At 43.9% G+C, this 20,000-nt stretch overlaps 2 protein-coding genes and 1 long non-coding RNA gene across 4 annotated transcripts in view; 2 read left to right on the forward strand and 1 right to left on the reverse strand.

Moving 5' to 3' along the window:
• The window catches only part of LOC126981764 (neurobeachin-like), a 237,496-nt gene that overhangs the window by 11,605 nt on the left and 205,891 nt on the right, over positions 1-20,000 (reverse strand). The window contains exon 7 of one of the 2 annotated variants that reach the window (XM_050833289.1): positions 8,519-8,659. The exons of the other annotated variant lie outside the window; for it this stretch is intronic. Within the exon in view, the coding sequence (XP_050689246.1) occupies positions 8,656-8,659 (4 nt within the window). The 3' untranslated portion in view covers positions 8,519-8,655. Of the gene's footprint in view, positions 1-8,518; positions 8,660-20,000 lie in introns of those variants that run through there. 2 annotated transcript variants of the gene reach the window in all.
• On the forward strand, positions 203-5,863 carry LOC126981768 (uncharacterized). The gene is made up of 2 exons (XR_007734129.1): positions 203-2,098; positions 3,879-5,863. It is a non-coding gene; the product is annotated as an uncharacterized LOC126981768 (long non-coding RNA).
• The window catches only part of LOC126981766 (uncharacterized), a 10,098-nt gene continuing 2,278 nt past the window's right edge, over positions 12,181-20,000 (forward strand). Inside the window, exons 1-3 of the mRNA XM_050833294.1 lie at positions 12,181-12,393; positions 12,793-12,933; positions 18,605-20,000. The exon at positions 18,605-20,000 is cut by the window's right edge and continues 2,278 nt beyond it. Coding sequence (XP_050689251.1) covers positions 12,382-12,393; positions 12,793-12,933; positions 18,605-19,132 — 681 coding nt within the window. The 5' untranslated portion in view covers positions 12,181-12,381 and the 3' untranslated portion in view covers positions 19,133-20,000. The remainder of the gene's footprint in view (positions 12,394-12,792; positions 12,934-18,604) is intronic.

Here is a 20,000-nt window from a genome sequence, read left to right on the forward strand (position 1 = left end):
GGAGGAGGAAGAAAAAGACGAAGAACAAGAACAATAACAACAAGAACAAGACGAAGAAAAAGGACAAGAAGTGCAAGAACAAGACGAAGAAGAAGAACAAAATGAAGAACAACAACAAGAAGAACAAGAAAAGAAGAACAAGAACAAGAACAACAAGAAGAACAAGAACAACAAGAACAAGACGAAGAAGAACATGAGAAAGAAGAAGAAGAAGAAGAAGAAGAAGAAGAAGAAGAAGAAGAAGAAGAAGAAGAAGAAGAAGAAGAAGAAGAAGATGAAGAAGAAGAAGAAGAAGAAGAAGAAGAAGAAGAAGAAGAAGAAGAAGAAGAAGAAAAAGAAGAAGAAGAAGAAGAAGTAGAAGAAGGTATTCAAGAAGTGAGACAGGTGTGAAACGTAATTAGGTGGACAACAAACAGGTGTATTGAGGCTTAATTTGATTGCCGTGAAGGAGGAGGAGGAGGAGGAGGAGGAGGAGGAGGCGTACGACGACGAGGAGGACGAGGAGGACGAAAAGAAGGAAGAGGAGGATGAGGAAGAGAAAGACGATGAGTAAATGAAGAGAAAACGAAATAACCTAGGATAGACGTAACATGGAAGCTAATGGGGAGGAGGAGGAGGAGGAGGAGGGGGAGGACGAGGAGGAAGGAGAAAGCTGTGTAATGGAGGGAAAGTATAAAAATAATAACGTGTGTATTAGGGCTCGGGGCAAGGACGTGAGCGGGAAAAAATACGTGCATGGAAATAAATATAGATCACGAATAGCAAGAAATTTTAAAAGAAAGAAAGAAAGCTTGAGGGATATACGTGAAGGTTCAGAGGACTTTCAACGCTCACCAATTTCGGCGTGAGAAGTGTCTTGATATAATTTATGGCCCACGATAGAGGAAATACACCAAGAGAAAGTAAGGCTGTACCAGTGTAGTACCAGTAAATGCGATGAAAGAGTGACGATGCTTGTTAACTCCTGCACTTGGAAGTTGGACAGCATAAAACGATGAGCGGCGATACTGGTAGGACAGCACGTAAGGATGAAAGCACCGACACTGATTAGCTCTTACATTGAAAAGTTCGACGATAAAAGTGTGACGATACAGCTAAATTCTTGCATTAGGAAGTTGGATAAAGATGAAAGCAACGACACTGATTAGGTTTTACATTGGGAAATTAGACGGCATAAAAGGGTGAAAGAGTAACGATTCAGGCTAACTCTTGCATTAGGAAGATGGACAGCATAAAAAGTTGAAAGAGCGACGATACTTGTTAACAGTTGCATTACGAAATTGAACAGCATATATGTATGAAAGAGTAACGACGTTCTGTTAGCTCTTGCATTAGGAAGCTGGACAACCTATATGGATGAAAGAATGGCGATAATGTGTTAACTCTTGCATCAGGAAGTTGGACAGAATAGAAATGAGCTACTACTACTACTACTACTACTACTACTACTACTGCTACTGCTACTACTACTACTAATACCACCACCATATCACCACCACCCCTAACACCCGATCTCTCTTCACAGATGGCCACATTATCATGCCTGGGGGTGGTGAACGGGGTGGTGGCGGTGTTTGTCATCACCACCACCATCACCACCACAACAACGGCGCAGTTCCAATACGAGGTACTCCCCCCTGTTTACAATGTAGAGAGTCCCTCCACTACACCCACCCCCCAGACCCCCTTCCCCCCACCATCCCCTTCCTCCCCCTCCACCTCCACCTCCTCCTATGCATCCATCTCCTCGTCATCATCTCCACCGCTTCCTCTTCCTTCTCCCTCCTCCACCACCTCTCAGAAGCTTTCCTCATTCCCCTTAACCACAAAATCATCACCGCCTCCTCCTCCTCCTCCTCCATCCCGCCCTGTTCTCCCTACTCCCATCCCTCACCCCCCCTCCTCCTCATCCTCATCCTCCTCCTCCACTCCACCACAACCACCCCACCACCTAAAGTCCACCACCAAGCCCAAGAAACAAAGGCCTATAAGCAAGTTTAGGCCTAAGATAAGAAGCAAGTTGAGCCTTTCGCAACTACAGCACCACCGCCCCCCCATCACCTCCACCTCCACCTCCACCACCACCGAGGATAGACAGGTAGGTAAGGTAATGGTGTGTGTGTGTGTGTGTGTGTGTGTGTGTGTGTGTGTGTGTGTGTGTGTGTGTGTGTGTGTGTGTGTGTGTGTGTTACTATTTTACAACTATTACTACCGCTACTTTTCTCTACGTTTTCTCTTCCTCCTCCTCTTCCTCCTCCTCCTCCTCCTCCTCCTCCTCCTCCTCCTCCTATAAACATGGATTGAATTCCCACGCTAATTCATATCTTACCTCCATCCATCTGACCAACGCTTTCCCTCCATTCTCTCTCTCTCTCTCTCTCTCTCTCTCTCTCTCTCTCTCTCTCTCTCTCTCTCTCTCTCTCTCTCTCTCTCTCTCTCTCTCTCTCTCTCTCTCTCTCTCTCTCATTCCCTTTATCTCCTTACTTCATGCATATGGTTATCTCTCCCTCCTTCCTCCTACTCCTCCCTTCGTCCTTCCTTCCACCCTTCCTTCCTTTCATCTTTCCTCCTCATTATACTTACTTTTCTCTCCTTACCTCCTAGATAGCCTACACCCTACTCTTCTCTCCTTCCCTTCCTTCCTTCTTTCACTCTCTCTTTCCTTCCTTCCTTCCTTACTTTCCTTTCTCTCCTCACTTCCTATCATTATTTCTATACGTATTAATTATTCTCCATTTTCTCTGTCTTTCCTACATCCTAATTTTCCCTCCCTTCTTCTTATTCATTCTATCACTTCTGTTTCCTTACTTTCTAACTTCTTTATTTTTTTCAACTTTCTACATTCTACTTTCACTCTTGTTTTCCTTTCCTTTCTACTTTCATTCTTACAATTTTCTCTCTACTTCCATCTTTCCCTTCATCCTACACTTCTCTATTGCAAATCTTCCTTTCCTTCATTCATCCCTTCATCCTGTCCTTTCCTTTCAACTGTCACCTTCCTCCATTATTCCCCCTTCCTCTCCCTGGCTTACCTTTCCCTTTTACTCTTTCCTTCCTTTCCTCTACCTCCTTCAACACTGTTTTACTCTTCCTACCGTATATTTTCCTCCCTTCCTCTCTGTCCTTCACGTTTTCCTTCATCTCGATTATCCGATACAATTTTGGTCACCTCACTATAGAATGTGTATCAAGCTGTTACAATCTGTGCAGAGGAGGATGACATAAAGTGATGCAAGGGTTGCGAAATTTGCCTAACGGGGATTGACAAACATTTAAATTTCCATTCTCTGGGAAGGCGAAGGGTGCGAGGAGTCTTCATAGAACTTTATAAATGGATGAAGGGTGATGTTAACAAGGTTTTGGTGGTAAGAGAGCCGGGTAGGACACGTGGCAACGAGTTTAAGTTGGATAAATTCAGATACAACAAGGACAAAGGCAAGAACTGGTTTACAAAGAGTGGTGAATGAGTATAACAGGCTTGGCGTCATGTTGTGAGCTCCGATACGGGATATACATTCACGAAGGTCAGATAAATTCATGGATAGTGATGTTAGGTGGGGTTAGGTTCACAGGAGCTGCTTGTGTATACCTACCGGCCTCTTGCAGACTCTTAATGCTCTTATGTACATTTCATTTTTGCTAATCTTCCTCCCTCCTCTTCTTCCTTCTTTCACTCTATCCTTCCTTCCTTCCTTACACCCTTACTTTCCTTTCTCTCCTTCCTATACGTATTAATCATCCTTCATTTTCTCTTTCTTTCCAACATCCTAATTTTCCCTCCCTTCTTCTTATTAATTCTATCACTTCTGTCCCCCCCCCCATGAATTTTCCCTCCCTTCTTCTTATTCATTCTATCACTTCTGTTTCCCCCCCCCCAGGCCCTGCCCCCCTCCTACGCCTTCCAGTACCAGGTGGAGGAGCAGGGCGGGCGCTACGGGCACGCGGAGGAGTTCGATGGGCGGGCGGCGTCGGGCTCCTTCTCCCTTCTGCGACCCGACGCCCACCACAACTTCTCCTACGTGGCGGGCTGACTCGACGACCTTCACTTGGACCCACCTGAGACAACTTCACCTGGCCATACCTGATGACATCTAAACTTCACGTTACTTCACCTGAGGTCATATGAAAGCACAAGTTCACCTGACAACGCCTGGGAACAACTAACAACCTGATGACAACTAAACCACCTAAATTCACCTGAAGACACCTGGCGACACTTCACTTCACCTGGCCACATCTGAGACTACTTAACTTATCCTGGTTTCACTTGAGGACACTTAACCTGACCGCAACTGGGACACGTAACTGCATATGGCTTCAAATGAGGTCACCTAACTTCACATGACCTCATCTGGGGACACTTAACCACTTAAAGGCTCCTAACTTCACCTGACCACGCTTGAGGACACCTAACTTCACCTGACCACACCTGACGACACCTAACTTCACCTGGTCACAACTGACGACACCCAACTTCACCTGGCCGCAACTGAAGACACCTAACTTCACCTGGCCACACCTGAGGACACTTAACTTCACCTGGCTTCACCTTACTTCACCTGGGACGACCTAACTTCACCTGGCTTCACCTTACTTCACCTGGGACGACCTAACTTCACCTGGCTAAACCTGAGGACCCTTAAACAACACCTGATGACACCGAATCTTACCTGACCATACCTGATGACACCCAACTTCACCTGGCCACACCTGAGGCCACTTAACTTCACCAGAGCTAACCAAACATCGCCTGAGGACACTTGGAGGCACCTAATGTTACCTTTATGGCCTGATGACTCACACAACTTCACCTGACCACACCTTAGGGACATCAAACTTCCCCTAACTTCACGTGTGGCCGAAAACTCACTTAACTTTACCGGGCCGCACCTTAAGGACACTAAACTTCACCCGGGGTCATCTAATAACCAAACTTCACCTACGAGGCCGGATGAATCACCTAACGTTACCTGGCGACATCCGATGACACCAAACTTCGCCTGATCTAACCAAACTTCCGCTGAGGATGTATGGAATCACCTAGTCACCTAACTTCACCTACCTGTCCGGCTGACTTCACCTAGATAATTTCACCAGGGACCTGAGGACACAAACTTCACCTGACTCACCTAACTTCACCTGAGGATATCAAACTTCGCCTACACTCATCTGGAATCACCTTCAGTTCCCTAACTTCACTTAAAGGGCTACATGGCTCACCTAACTTCACCTAGGGACATCAAACTTCACCTGTCTCATCAACCAATACCTAGAGATATCCCTAACTTCATCTGAATGGCTAGATGGCTCACCTAACTTCAAAGGGGGATATAGACCTCCACCTGCCCTCATCAAACCTTACATGGAAAAGCATGGAATCACTTTGTCCCTTAGCTTAACCTGCATGGCCGGATAACTTCATCAAACTGCAACACTTGTACTCCACTTGGCATCAATTAACATCACAGCTTTACACGACGTCAAATAACTTCATATAGTCATCTCGGCCTATTAAATTTTACACTTAACTAACTTCATATCCCCTCACCAGAAGTCACACTGGAGTTACTGTGCCTGACCTAACTTCCTCTAACTTCACTCAACTTCACCTGAACGTCCCCAACGCTCACCTGGGCGAGATCATCGTCAACAAGGCGAACCAAACCTCACCTGGGTGCCGCCTTAATAACCTGGATCTTACATGGAATTGGTCTAATTTAACTTGGATACACCTGAGACACAACAACCAGAAGAGACGCCCACCTACCTCCTCTGAGCTCGTTAATTATCCTGTTCGTCTTTGTTTGTTTACTTGTTATGTTTTCGTAAGATTTTTTTGTTATAATAAAGACAGGAAAAATTACTGAAGTCCTTTCCTTAACTTTAAATTCAGTTTTTCAAAGGAGGAAAAAATAGTAGAAGCAACAGTAGTAGTAGTAGTGGTAGTAGTAGTAGTAGTAGTAATAGCAGCAGTAGTAGTAGTAGTAGTAGTAGTAGTAGTAGTAGTAGTAATAGAGCAGAGGTAGTAGTAGTAGTAGTAGTAGTAGTAGTAGTAGTAGTAGTAGTAGTAGTAGTAGTAGTAATAGTAGTAGTAGTAGTAGTAGTAGTAGTAGTAGTAGTAGTAGTAGTAGTAGTAGTAGTAGTTGTAGGAGTAGTAGTAGTAGTAGAAATAATAATAATAGTGGTAGTAGTAGTAGTAGTGAAAGAGGTAGCAGAAGTAGTGGTTGTAGTAGCAGTAATAGTAGTAGTAGTAGTAGTAGTAGTAGTAGTAGTAGTAGTAGTAGTAGTAGTAGTGGTGGTGGTGGTGGTGGTAAAGTAGTAGTAGTAGTAATAGTGGTAGTAATAGTACTGGTAGTAGTAGTAGTAGTAGTAGTAGTAGTAGTAGTAGTAGTAGTAGTAGTAGTAGTAGTAGTAGTAGTAGTAGTAGTAGTAGTAGTAGTAGTAGTAGTAGTAGTAGTAGTAGTAGTAGTGGTAGGAATAGTAGTAGTAGTAGTAGTAGTAGTAGTAGTAGTAGTAGTAGTAGTAGTAGTAGTAGTAGTAGTAGTAGCGGTGGTAGTAGTAGCAGCAGCAGCAACAGTCGTAACAGCCATTACCGGTGGCGTTAAATTAGCATCGTTCACGCAAGTCTGACGCAACACAAGAAAACACCAATTTACGGAACCACAACTCTTACTTTCAACAGGTAAAAACAACGTCTCTCTCTCTCTCTCTCTCTCTCTCTCTCTCTCTCTCTCTCTCTCTCTCTCTCTCTCTCTCTCTCTCTCTCTCTCTCTCTCTCTCTCTCTATCTATCTATCTATCTATCTATCTATTTATCTATCTATCTATTTATCTATCTATCTATTTATCTATCTATCTATTTATCTATCTCTCATCCTTTGTCTTTGTTTATAGTGATATTATTCTCTCTCTCTCTCTCTCTCTCTCTCTCTCTCTCTCTCTCTCTCTCTCTCTCTCTCTCTCTCTCTCTCTCTCTCTCTCTCTCTCTCTCACCCTATTGATCGCGGTACAAGAGGTGAACGTGAATACCAAGTCGTCAATGTTTGGGTCGGTCCTCAACGCGGCCCCGTTTTCTTTCACTACAAAGGCGGAGGAAAACGGAATGCCGAAGTACCGCTATTGAACGTGAAGCCTACAAGGAGGAGGAGGAGGAAGAGAAACAGAAGGAAAATGAAAGGGTGGAGAAATTAAAAAAAGAAATGGGACAGAAATTAAAGGGGGAAGAGAAAGAGGAGGAGGAGAAGGAAGGAAAATGAGAGGAAAATGAAAGGGAAAGAGTGAATGAAAAAAAAGTAAATGAGGAGGAGGAGGAGGAGGAGGAAAGTGATGGAGGAAAAAAACTAAACTAGAGTGAAGGGAAGTCAGAAGGATGAATAATTGGAGGAGGAGGAAACATGGAAACATGGAGTAGCAGGCAGCAGAAAGCCTGTTGGCTCATTACTAGGCTGCCTGCGTTCAGTGATTCAATCAATCCGTTTGCCATAGGAGTGGCTTGCAGGGAAGGATTAAAGCACTTGTGTATCTACTCTTGGGAACGTTCAGTTCACTCCCGATGCAGCAAAGTGGCGATCAATGCGTTTCTTGAAGGAGTTGATGGTCTCTGCGCTAACCACTTCTGCAGGAAGGCTGTTCCAGTGGCGAACAACTCTATTCGAGAAATAACTCCTGCCGATGTCGGTATTGCATCGCTTTGCTTGAATTGTTTTTCCGTTGTTTCTTGTTCTCAGGTCGGTTTGTAGCGTGAAGAGTTTGGAGTGATCAACGTTGCTGAGCTTGTTCAGGTACTTAAAGACTTGTATCATGTCTCCCCGCAGGCGTCTCTTTTCCAACGTGAAGAGGTTGAGTCGCTCGAGTCGCTCTTCATAGGGCTTCGTCCTCAGTGATGGTATCATCTTCGTGGCGCGGCGCTGTACTCTCTCAAGTAATTCAATGTCTTTCCTGTAATTAGGAGACCAGAACTGCACGGCGTATTCCAGGTGGGGCCTTACCAGCGAATTGTACAAGGATAACATAACTCCCGGTGTCTTGTATTCGAAGTTCCTCGATATGAACCCAAGCATTGTATTGGCTTTCTTACAGGCGGACTTGCAGTGTTTTATTTGTTTCAAGTCACTGCTGATGGTGACCCCGAGGTCTCTTTCCTCTTCCACAACATGTAGTGGTTCGACACCCATGTGGTATTTGTGGTTGCTGTTTCTGGATCCGATATGCATTACTTTACATTTGGCAGTGTTGAAGGACATCTGCCATTTTTCTGACCACCGAGTGATCGGAGGAGGAGGAGGAGAAAGGAAATGCAAGCAGAAGGAAACAAGGGAAATTGGAGGAAGGGAAAGGGAGAGGGTGAGGGAGAGAGAGGGAAGAAGATGGATAGGTGAAGGGAAGGAAATGGAAAGAGAGAGGGAGGGAAGGATGAGAGGAGGAAAGGGAGGGAGGGAGGGAAGTAGGGTAGGATGGAAGGAGGGGAGGAAGAAAGGGATGGCATGAGGGAAGGAGGGAAGGAAGGGAGGGGAGGAGGGAAGGAAGGGAGGGAAGGAGGAAGCAATACAAAGCAGTTCACTCATTTATCTTACCTTTTCTTTCTTTCTTTGCTTCTTTCTTTCTCTCTTTCTTTAAAAATGTGAAAGTGCTGATTAATTTGGGTCTCCCCGCAAACTTACCTGGAAAGAAAGAAAACGGGTTATTAGTCTGATTACTGTTATTATTTCCTTTACAACCCTTATTACTGTTATTACTATTATTATTATTATTGTTGTCACTACTACTACTGCTACTACTACAACAACTACTATTATATTTATTATCATTATTACCGAAATTTTATTAGAGGAAATGATATTGGAGTGTGTGTGTGTGTGTGTGTGTGTGTGTGTGTGTGTGTGTGTGTGTGTGTGTGTAGCGGAATTAAAGTGGAAAATTCACACACACACACACACACACACACACACACACACACACACACACACACTTTTTCTGTTCTCCCATCATTCCTCTTACTTTCCCATCCACCCTTCGCTTCCCTCCCTTCCCTCCCTTCCCTCCCTCCCTCCTTAAGTGACAGCGTTACCAGAACAAAATACCCCCTTTCCCTGCCCACAGTCCCCTCCCCTCCGTCATTGGTTTCTTTCCCCTTCTCTCTCTCCCTCCCCTGCTCCCCGTTTTTTCCCTCCATCCCCCTCACTCTTTCTCTTCCTCCATCATCCTTATCTCCTTTCCTCTCTCTCTGACTCTCGCTCACTCACATATTTCTTATTTTCCTCCTATTCTCTTCCCCTTCATCTCTATTTTTTTTTCTTTTGTCTTTCTCTTTCTCATTCCTTTTGTCTATTATTACGTTCTTCATTAAATCAATATCTTTTTTTTCATTCCATCTTTCTTCTCTATTTCTTTTTTTCCTAAACAACAGAGGGAAGGAAGGAAACAAAAAATAAAGAAAAACAAATAGTTGATCAATTTTCATCCACCCTTCCAACCCTCTTTCTCTCCCTTTTTCTTTCCTTTATCAACAACCTTCCTTCCCCTTTTATCTCCGTCCCATTTGATACATCACTTTTACCTTCACTATATCTCTCCCTTCCTCCCCTTGCTTCCTTCTCTCCTTTCCTTCCTTCTCTCTGTCTCTCCCTTCCTCCCCTTGCTTCCTTCCTTCTCTCCTTTCCTTCCTTCTCTGCCTCTCCTTTCTTGACTCTCTTCCATCTTTATCTCCAATCCGTTTCTTTTCCTCCCTCGCTCCTCGCTCCCTTTTTTTTATTTTTTTATTTCCTGCCTTTGCTTGTTTTCATGTTTATCACCACTCTGCTTCTCTTCCGCCCTCGCTTCCTTTCCTCTCTATCTTGCATTCTCTCTCTTTCCTTACTTCCAATACGATTCCCTTCCTCTCACTTAACTACTTCCTACCTCCTCCTCCTCCTCTTCCTCGTTCTCCGTATCATCATCATTTCTCATTCATCCTTTCCCTTTCATTTTCCCCCTGTTTACATTCTTCTTCTTCTTCCTCCTCCTCCTCCTCCTCCTCCTCCTCCTCCTTTTCCTCGTTCTCCTTATCGTCATCCTTTCCCTTTCATTTCCCCCCTGTTTCCATTCTTCTACCTCCTCCCCCTCCTCCTCCTCCTCCTCCTCCTCGTTCTCCTTATCATCATCATTTCTCATTCATCCTTTTCCTTTCATTTCCCCCCCTTTCCATTCCTCCTCCTCCTCTTCCTCCTCTACCTCCTCCTCCTCCTCCTCCCGTCACCTGGGCAGCGTGACTCAATGCACTTCACCAGGTGGGTCGCAGAGGCGTGTGTAACTTACCGTTCACCTGTGACTCGCCTCATTAACTTGTGGGACCGGGTTCGCTTTTTTCTCTTCCTTATTGTTTGGTGGTTTATTTATTTTCATCTATCTATTTATTTTCTCAACTTTATTACGCAAGATTTTTTTTTTTTTTTTACTTTCTCCTATTTTGCTTTTTTTGTTGTTGTTTGTTTGTTGAATATAACTGTTTGTTTTCCTTGGTTATTTATGTGTTTGGTTACGTTTGCATGCTGTATTTTTTTGTCTGTTTATCTATATTAATGTCTGTGTGTGTGTGTGTGTGTGTGTGTGTGTGTGTGTGTGTGTGTGTGTGTGTGTGTGTGTGTGTGTGTGTGTGTCTGATTGTTTCTCCGTGTCTGTCTGTCGCCTCCCATTCAATATTTTTTTCCTCCTCTTTTAACAATCATTCATACTGTCTGTCTGTCTATCAACGTGCATATCTGTCTGTCTGTCTGTCTATCAATCTGCCTATCTGTCTGTCAGCCCCTTTTTAAATGGTGGGGTTGTCGGTCCCATTTCCTTCCTTATTTTTATTCACTGCTATTTCCTTCTATTTTTCATCCATTGTGTCCTTTCTTCTTTAACTCTCTTTTCCTAACTCCATTCCTCCTCAATCTCTATCCCCTTTAGTATATTTCTTCTTTCTCTTCTTCTTCTTCCTATTCTTCTCTTTTTTCTTCTTTTTCTTCTTCTTCTTCCACTTTTTCTTCTTCTTCCTGTTCTTCATTCCTTCTTCTTTTTTCCACTTTTATTTTTAGTTTTCTTGGTACACTACTGCTGTTCTTGTTGCTGTTGATACTGTTCTTGTTCGTCCAATATTTCTTCGTTTCCTTCTAACTACTTTTTATTAAACTTACTCTTATGCACATCCGTTTTATCCTGTCTGTCTGTCTACCTATCTATGTCTGTGTTTCTTTACCTATGTGTTTGTCCGTCAACCTATCTACCAATCTACCTGTCCCCCCCCCCCCACCCCATTCAAGAGGCCACTATTTAGATCACATATAATGAGATGAGAAAGCCCAGGTGAGAGTACGCGGCAGCTGTTTAATTAGGCAGGTGTGTGGCGGCTGTCACGTGTTTGTACTAGCCGCGTGTGCCCCCCCCCCCTTCTCTCTTTTCTTTCCTTTCCTTTCCTTTCCTTTTCTTTTCTTTTCTCTCTTCTCTTCTCTTCTCTTCTCTTCTCTTCTCTTCTCTCCTCTCCTCTCCTCTCTCTGTTTGTTTTATGGATTCTGTTTCGTAATATAAATGTTTCCAATTTCCTTCCTTCCTTCCCTCCTCCTCCTCCTCCTCCTCCTCCATTTTCATCCGCATTATCTCATTTCTCTTTTCCTTCGCAATGCATTTATTTAGTCCTCCTCCTCTTCCTCCTCTTTTTCCGCTTCCTCTCTTCTTCCCCCTCCTTCTCCTCCTCCTCTTCCTCCTCCTCCGACTTATACATTTTCTTTACTCTTCCTCTTCGTTTCTTTGAACTCTTATTTTTCTCTTCTTCTTCTTCTTCTTCTTTTTTTCTTCTTCTTCTTCTTCTTCTTCCTCCTCTTCCTCCTAACATAACTTAATTCTCTTCCTTCCTTCCTTCCTTCCTTCCTTCCTTCCTTCCTTCCTTCCTTCCTTCCTTCCTTTCCTTTTCCTTCCATATTTTCCTTTTATCTCCTTTTCTTCAGTGTCACAAAAATTTGATGTCCTTCATATATTTTCTCCTCCTCCTCCTCCTCCTCCTCCTCCTCCTCCTCCTCCTCCTCCTCCTCCTCCTCCTCCTCCTTCCCTTTCCTCTTTCACCCTCTATTCTATTTTTTCCAACCCTGACATTATTCATCCCTCCTCCTCCTCCTCCTCCTCCTCCTCCTCCTCCTCCTCCTCCTCCTCCTCTGCCTGCCATGTGCTTCTTTATTCTAGACTTTCAGAAGAGTAAAGAGGGGGAGGAGGGGGAGGAAGAACCAAGACACTGAGAGAGAAGGAAGAGGAGGAGGAAGAGGAAGAAGAGGAGGAGGAGGAGGTATATAAGGAAGACACTATCTCCCTGCCAGCACATTCCTCCTCGTACCTGTCCACGGAGCGCACCTTTCCCTCCGCACACCCTCCCACAATGCTCCTCCAGGTAAGGTTAATTAGGGAAGTCAAACAGGTGAGCGAGGCGAAAACATGTGTAATAATGGACTGGTGATTAGGAAGTTGTTGTAATTACTTGTTGGTTTTGTTGATGTTGATGTTTGGTGGTGATTTAGATTATGGTGTTTGTGAAGGGGGGGGGAGAGAGAGAGAGAGAGAGAGAGAGAGTATAAGCGAGGGAAATGATAAACGAAATAATTATAAAAGAATGTAAGAGAAAAATAAAGAACGAGAAAGAAGGAAAAAAAGAACACAAAGGAAATAGACAAATAGACAGTACGATAAAAAAAAATGAGAATAAAAATTGCAGAAAAATGGCTCCTGTATAATGTGTATGTATGTATGTATGTATGTATGTATGTTTATGTGTATCTGTGTACGTTTCCAGGTCCCCGTGTACGTGTTGCTGGTGGGGGCGGCGCTGGCTCGTCCGCACCCCGACAGCCCCCCCTACGGCCCGCCCCCCTCCTACGGCCCCCCACCCTCCTACGGCCCCCCGCCCGCCCCCTACCACCCCCCGGAGAAGGAGGTGAGCGCATGGCATTTTTCTTGAAGTATTAGTTTAAGGGAATTACTTTCACTATTTTATTTTCGGGGTCTTTATAGAGGCATCACTTTACGTATCGGTTTAGTATCATATCCGGAATTTTTCTTGACTATGATTTTCTTCTAATTATTTAAGTATTTTTCCGTATAAAACTTAAGGGATTTTTCTTATCTTTCTGCTGATATAATTATTTCGAAGTATAATATGGCGTTATTTCCTAAGTTTATATTAAGGGATACATGCGTGACTTAATAATTGTTTTAAGTGTAATTTGGCGTCTTTTATGTATTAAGAAAATTGGATTGACCTAGATCTTTTTTTTTTTCGAAGTATCATATTAAGTGTTATTTTAATTAAGGAACACCTTTTATTATTTTCGAGATTATTTTAAGTAGAACTTGACGTTATTTCTCATCTTTTTTGGATTTTGTGGTGTTTTAGAGGATTTTTCAATATATTAAGTCAATTTGCTGGCCTTTTTTTCATTTGCAGGCTTTTCTTCATTGTTGTCTTTCTTTTTCCCTCGAGCTGTTTCCTTCACTAAAAAAAAAAAAAAAAAAAAAAAAAAATGGAATATATTTTTCATCCCTAACTGTTTAAGATTGCAAAAATCTTGTACATTTATTCACTGATTATCATTATCATTATTAATTTTACTTGCATGTCACTGTTTTTTTTTATTTATGATCTTTCTCTATCGATTTATCTATCTATATCTATCTATCTATCTATATCTATCTATCTTTATTCACTCGCAATATTCTTGATTCTCTTCCAACCCTTATTACTTCATCGTTAATCTCTCTCTCTCTCTCTCTCTCTCTCTCTCTCTCTCTCTCTCTCTCTCTCTCTCTCTCTCTCTCTCTCTCTCTCTCTCTCTCTCTCTCTCTCTCTCTCTCTCTCTCTCTCTCTCTCTCTCTCTCTCTCTCTCTCTCTTCCCTACCTCCTCCTTCTCCTCCTCCTTCTCCTCCTCCTCCTCCTCCTCCTCCTCCTCCTCCTCCTCCTCCTTCTCCTCCTTCTCCTCCTCCTCCTGTTCCTCCTTCTCCTCCTCCTGTGTAATTTCTTTTTTCCCATAATTCAACCTCACATCGCTCTTCCTCCTCTGTCTTGATCTCCTCCTCCTCCTCCTCCTCCTCCTCTTTCGTTCCCAAAACTTTCCTCCATTTCTACCAAACTGACTTTTTTTCTCTCCGCCCTTCCTCCTTCCCTCCCTCCCTCCTTCCTTCCCTCATGCCGTCCTTCCTTCCTTCACCTCCCTCCTAAATCACCGTGTTTTTTTTCCATTTTTTTTCCTTTCTCTCTGAAAACTCGATTCTCTCTCTCTCTCTCTCTCTCTCTCTCTCTCTCTCTCTCTCTCTCTCTCTCTCTCTCTCTCTCTCTCTCTCTCTCTCTCTCTCTCTCTGTTCTTCCTATTCTTTTCTTTCATCGTAATTTAAACAGCATCTTCCTCTCCTTTATCCTACCCGTCAGTCCTTCGCCTCCATCCTACGCTCTTGCCTGAAGGATGTAGGATAGGAGGTTCGATTCTACTAACGACTTCATCATTTTTCGTCCTCCATCATTACAATCTTTAGTCTTTGGACCCTGTAGTAGTTTCATTCTGTTTCATTCCGCGGTGTTTCATTCTCTTCCCTTCAGTAGTTTCATTCGCGTAGTGTTTCCCGGTATTTCGTTTTGTAGCATTTCATTTCTATAGTTTCTCTTTTATTCTTTATTGTTTCATTCTGTGGTGTTTCCTTTATGTAGTGTTTCATTCCTGTGGTTCTTCATTGTTTTGTTTTGTTTCATTCCTCTTGTGTTTCATTCTGTTGTGTTTCCTTTCTGTAGTACTTCATTTTTGTAGTGTTTCATTCTGTTTCATTTTGTAGTGTTTCTTTTCACCTCATTCTGTAGTGTTTCCTTTCTATAGTGTTCCATTTTCGTTTCATTTTTGTAATGTTTCATTCTGTTTCATTTTGTAGTGTTTCTTTTTACCTCATTCTGCAGTGTTTCTTGTAGTGTTTCTTATAGTGTTTCATTCTCTAGTGTTTCATTGTTTCATTTAGTAGCGTTTCTTTTTACCTCATTCTGTAGTGTTTCTTATAGTGTTTCATTCTCTAGTGTTTCATTCCTCTAGTGCTTCATTCTGGGTTTCGAATCTCTTGCTGTTGTTTCGAGACTGATGAAACGTTAAGATGATTCGAAGCAGTTCTTGTTGCCAGATCAAAATTATGAAATGGCAATGGTCAGAACGCGTATGAAGGAGAGAGGACAAAAGATGGATAAAAAAGATAGATTAGACAAAAAGAGAGAGCCTCGGAAATAGAAATGGTCAGGGCACATGCAGGAGAGAGGATAACAGGTGAATAAGAAAAGATAGATTGAACATAAGGAGAGAAACAGACTCGGAAATGGAAATGCTTAGGTCACGTATGTAGGAGAGAGGAAAGAGGCGGACCGGATGAGTGACAGGCTGGAAATGGCAACGGTCAGGCCACGAATGTAAGCGATAGGATAACAGATGGACGAAAAGTGACGGACTGGAAATGGGAATATAGTCAAGACACGTATACAGGAAAAAAATACAATAGACAGACAAAAAGAGTGACAGACGGGGAATGAACATGGTCTGGGCACGTTCGTAGGAGGTAGGAAAATAAACAAAAAGAGACAGACTTGGATATGGCAACGGAAGGAACAGGTATGACGACAGGACAACGGATGGACAAAGAAAGAGACAGACTGGGAATGGAAATGGTTAGGACACGTTATAAACACCAGAACAACAAATGAACAGCGTCACAGACTTGGAAATGGCAACGAAAGGGACAGGTATGACGACAGGACAACGGATGGACAAAGAAAGACAGACTGGGAATGGAAATGGTTAGGACACGTATGTAAACAGCAGAACAACAAATGAACGGCGAGAGAGACTTGGAAATGGCAACGAACAGGACACGGATGGACAAAGAAAAGACAGACTGGGAAAGGAAATGGTTTGGGCACGCACGTAAGAGATATGGGCAGGATATGGACAAAAAGAAACAAACTGGGAAATGGTGAGTTAGGAGACGTATTTAGAAGAAAGGACAATCGATGGACAAAAAGTGACATGGAAATGGAAATAGAAGACATGTTTGTAAGAGAAAGGACAACATATGGACAAAAAGTGTAGCAGATGAGGAAATGGGAACGAACAGGACACGTATGGAGGAGACAAAACAACATAGGGACAAAATATGACGATCTGGGAAATGGGAAGTTCGGAGACGTACATAGGACAGAGGAAAATATAAGGACAAAAAATGACAACCTGGAAATGGCAAGGTAGGAGACGTACATAGGACAGAGGAAAATATAAGGACAAAAAATGACAACCTGGAAATGGCAAGGTAGGAGACGTACATAGGACAGAGGAAAATATAAGGACAAAAAATGACAACCTGGAAATGGCAAGGTAGGAGACGTACATAGGACAGAGGAAAATATATGGACAAAAAATGACAAACTAGAAATGGCAAGGTAGGAGACGTACATAGGACAGAGGAAAATATATGGACAGAAAGTGACAACCTGGAAAATGTCAAGGTAGGAGACGTACATAGGACAGAGGAAAATATATGGACAAAAAATGACAACCTGGAAAATGTCAAGGTAGGAGACGTACATAGGACAGAGGAAAATATATGGACAAAAAATGACAACCTGGGAAATGGCAAGGTAGGAGACGTAAAATGACAACCTGGAAATGGCAAGGTAGGAGACGTACATAGGATAGAGGAAAATATAAGGACAAAAAATGACAACCTGGGAAATGTCAAGGTAGGAAACGTAACGTAGGCGACAGAACAACATACAGCGGGAGTTTTTTTTATTTTTATTCATAACGGGCTTTTGTTTTTTACTTATTCATACGGGCTTTTTTTGTCTTTATTTATTATTTATGGTTGCTTCCTCTACTGAAAAAAAAACAAATGCGGAAAAAAGTGATGGGCTGGGAAATGGCAACGGTCAGGGTCAGCGGATGACAGGCGGACAAAAAGTGACGGACTGGAAAACAACTGATGGAAAAACAACAAAGAAAGGCCGCTCAGCAGATGGCGCGGCGAAACAGAAAACCTGACACAACGTTAACATCAAAATTGGAAACTATCGCCACAAAAAAAAAAAAGATAGAGGAAGCGCTTGGGAGAGTCTTGTATCCTGCAGTGGAAGGCTAAAAACTGATGATGATGATGATGATGATGATGGTGATGATGATGATGATGATACACTAAACAGAAGACACACAGCAATGGCCTCAAGTCAGATAATCAGGTTCAGGAAGCATAAAGACTGGTTCACAAATAGGGCAGTGGATGAGTGGAGCAGATTAAGCCAATGTGTGGTAGAAGCAAACACGATTATAGGAATTTTAAAAGGAGGTTGGACAGATTCATGGACGGGGAGAGAAGATGAACAACGCCTTTCTCTGGAGCTAGTTAAGGGGCTGTTACACTGGGCAAATTTTCCGTGGATCTTCAGTCAAACCACGATTTCCGCTGGCGTGGTTCTCATATTTCCGTGGTTTTCTGACGTGTCCACGATCTTCCAAAGCTACGGTAGACGGTATTCCTCACCATCATCAGCAGCAGCAATAACAAGAAACAAATGAGAACCACGCTAGCGGAAATCGTGGTTTGACTGAAGATCCACATAGATTTTCCCAGTGTAATAGTCCCTTAAGACCCGTAATCTCAGACACTTTCGGTTCTCACTACAATTATTTCCAAAGGTCAGAACGGAGATTAGTCGTGTTCTCATGAGTTGCTGTTTTTTTCAAGTTCATAGTGCAGAATCCTTGTCAAACTATCACTAGGCCCATAACGCTACACATGGAAACACACACAGTCTCTACCAAAGCCTTAACAAATGTGGTAATTAGCCCCGAAATGCTTGAGAATATGGATCTGTGTGTTGACCGACTTGCCTCTCGTAGTCGCCTTGTGTCCCTGTGTAAGATATCCTTGCCGGGTTATATGATCGAGGGGTTGAAATGCACAAACTACCGGAGACTGAACTGGCGACTTAAATATAGAGCTAATTCCTACCCTTGGCATCCTTCCCTCCCTCAAAAAAGCTTATTTCTCCCTCTGACTTCTTCCTTCGCGTCCTACAGAAGTTTTAGTAGTCCGAGTGGGTGACTGAAAAAGGCCGAATCTATACCCTTGATATCCTTCACTCCTTCCCTTACGTCCTGCAGCGGTCTTGGTAATCCGACAATCTACTTGAATAGAGAGCTAACTTCTCCTCCTGATATCCTCCACTCCTTCACGTCCTGCAGGAATCATGGCTAACTGAATGAGCTAAATCTCACCCCTCATCTCCTATTCTCCTTCCTTCACGTCCTGCAGGAATCATAACTAAATGAATGAGCTAAATCTCACCCCTCATCTCCTATTCTCCTTCCTTCACGTCCTGCAGGAATCATAACTAACTGAAAGAGCTAAATCTCACCCCTCACCTCCTATTCTCCTTCCTTCACGTCCTGCAGGAATCATGGCTAACTGAAAGAGCTAAATCTCACCCCTCACCTCCTATTCTCCTTCCTTCACGTCCTGCAGGAATCATAACTAACAAAGAGCTAAATCTCACCCCTCACCTCCTATTCTCCTTCCTTCACGTCCTGCAGGAGCCCCCCAAGCCCTACGCCTTCGACTACGGGGTGAAGGACGCCTACTCCGGCTCCCACTACGGCCACAAGGAGAACAGCGACGGGCAGGCAGTGAAGGGATCCTACCAGGTGGCGCTTCCCGACGGCCGCGTCCAGACGGTGACCTACACGGCGGATCACTACAACGGCTTCCAGGCTGAGGTGTCCTACGAGGGGTCGCCCAAGTACCCCGACCACGCCCCGCAGTCACCCTACAAGTCCCCGCCCCGCCCGGCTTACAAGGAGTCCCCCCAGAATGCTGCCCCCCACCCCCCGGAGTTCATCCCTAGCGAGCCACTCCCCCAGGCTCAATATCAACCCTCTGAGCAGGCCCCCCTAGACTCCCCGGCCCCCTACCAGCCCCCCGTGTACCAGCCCGCCCCCGCCGGCCCCCCACAATACCTTCCCCAGTTCAAGGAGGAGGAGGCCCCGGTGGAAGAGCAGGTGTACATCGAGCCGGTGAATGTACCTGAGACCGTGTACCGAGGCCAGGTGGATGATTACTAGTGCGGATGACCGGTGGATGAGGACCAAGTAAACGGGGTTACCTTGGTGGATGAGGTTCAAATTATCGGGGTTACCTTGGTGGATGAGGTTCAAGTTATCGGGGTTACCTTGGTGGATGAGTCAAATTATCGGGGTTACCTTAATGGATGAGTCAAGTTATCGGGGTTACCTTGCTGGATGAGGTTCAAGTTATCGGGGTGACCTAGATGGGTGAGGCTGCTAAATCGGGGTTTTCCGATTCATGATGTTCGAGTTATTGAGATTCTATGGTGGATGACGTTCACTAAACCGAACTTAACTTGGTGGGGAAGAACTGAGTTATCGGGGTTAGCTTGCAGGATAAGGCTCCTATATCGGGGTTCCCTGATGGATGTGGGTTGATTTACCGAAGTTCCCTGATGGATGAGGGGTCATAAAGGGGTTCCTGCGTTAGATGGGTGCCTTAAACCGGGGTCTTTGCTAGATGCTGATGAAAGTTCATTAAATCGGGGCTCCACGTGGACCCATTTATCAGGGTCTTGAGCGTGTGGAAAATTCCGTAAACTCAGTGGGTGAGAATTTCTTGTATCGTGAAATTCCGTTGGTAAAAATCCTTTAAAGCGGGGTAAATTGGATGAAAGTTCCTTTAAGCGGGGTCCTCGTGACGTCAGAATGTAAACAAAGGTGACGTAATCGCGGTGGTGTCAACAAAGTCAAGTGACGTCACATGTAAACAAGGATGCCGCAACACTATCACGGTGGTGGTGGTGGTGGTGGTGGCGGCAATTTTCAACACCCAGTAGTTGTAGGAAACAGTTAGATAAAAAATAATGGGTTTCTCCCTATACGTCCCCTCCCCTCTATTCCCGTCCCAAAAATTGCAGATAAT

This window comes from Eriocheir sinensis, chromosome 49, assembly GCF_024679095.1.
Source record: "Eriocheir sinensis breed Jianghai 21 chromosome 49, ASM2467909v1, whole genome shotgun sequence".
NCBI classification, from domain to species: Eukaryota; Metazoa; Arthropoda; class Malacostraca; order Decapoda; family Varunidae; genus Eriocheir; species Eriocheir sinensis.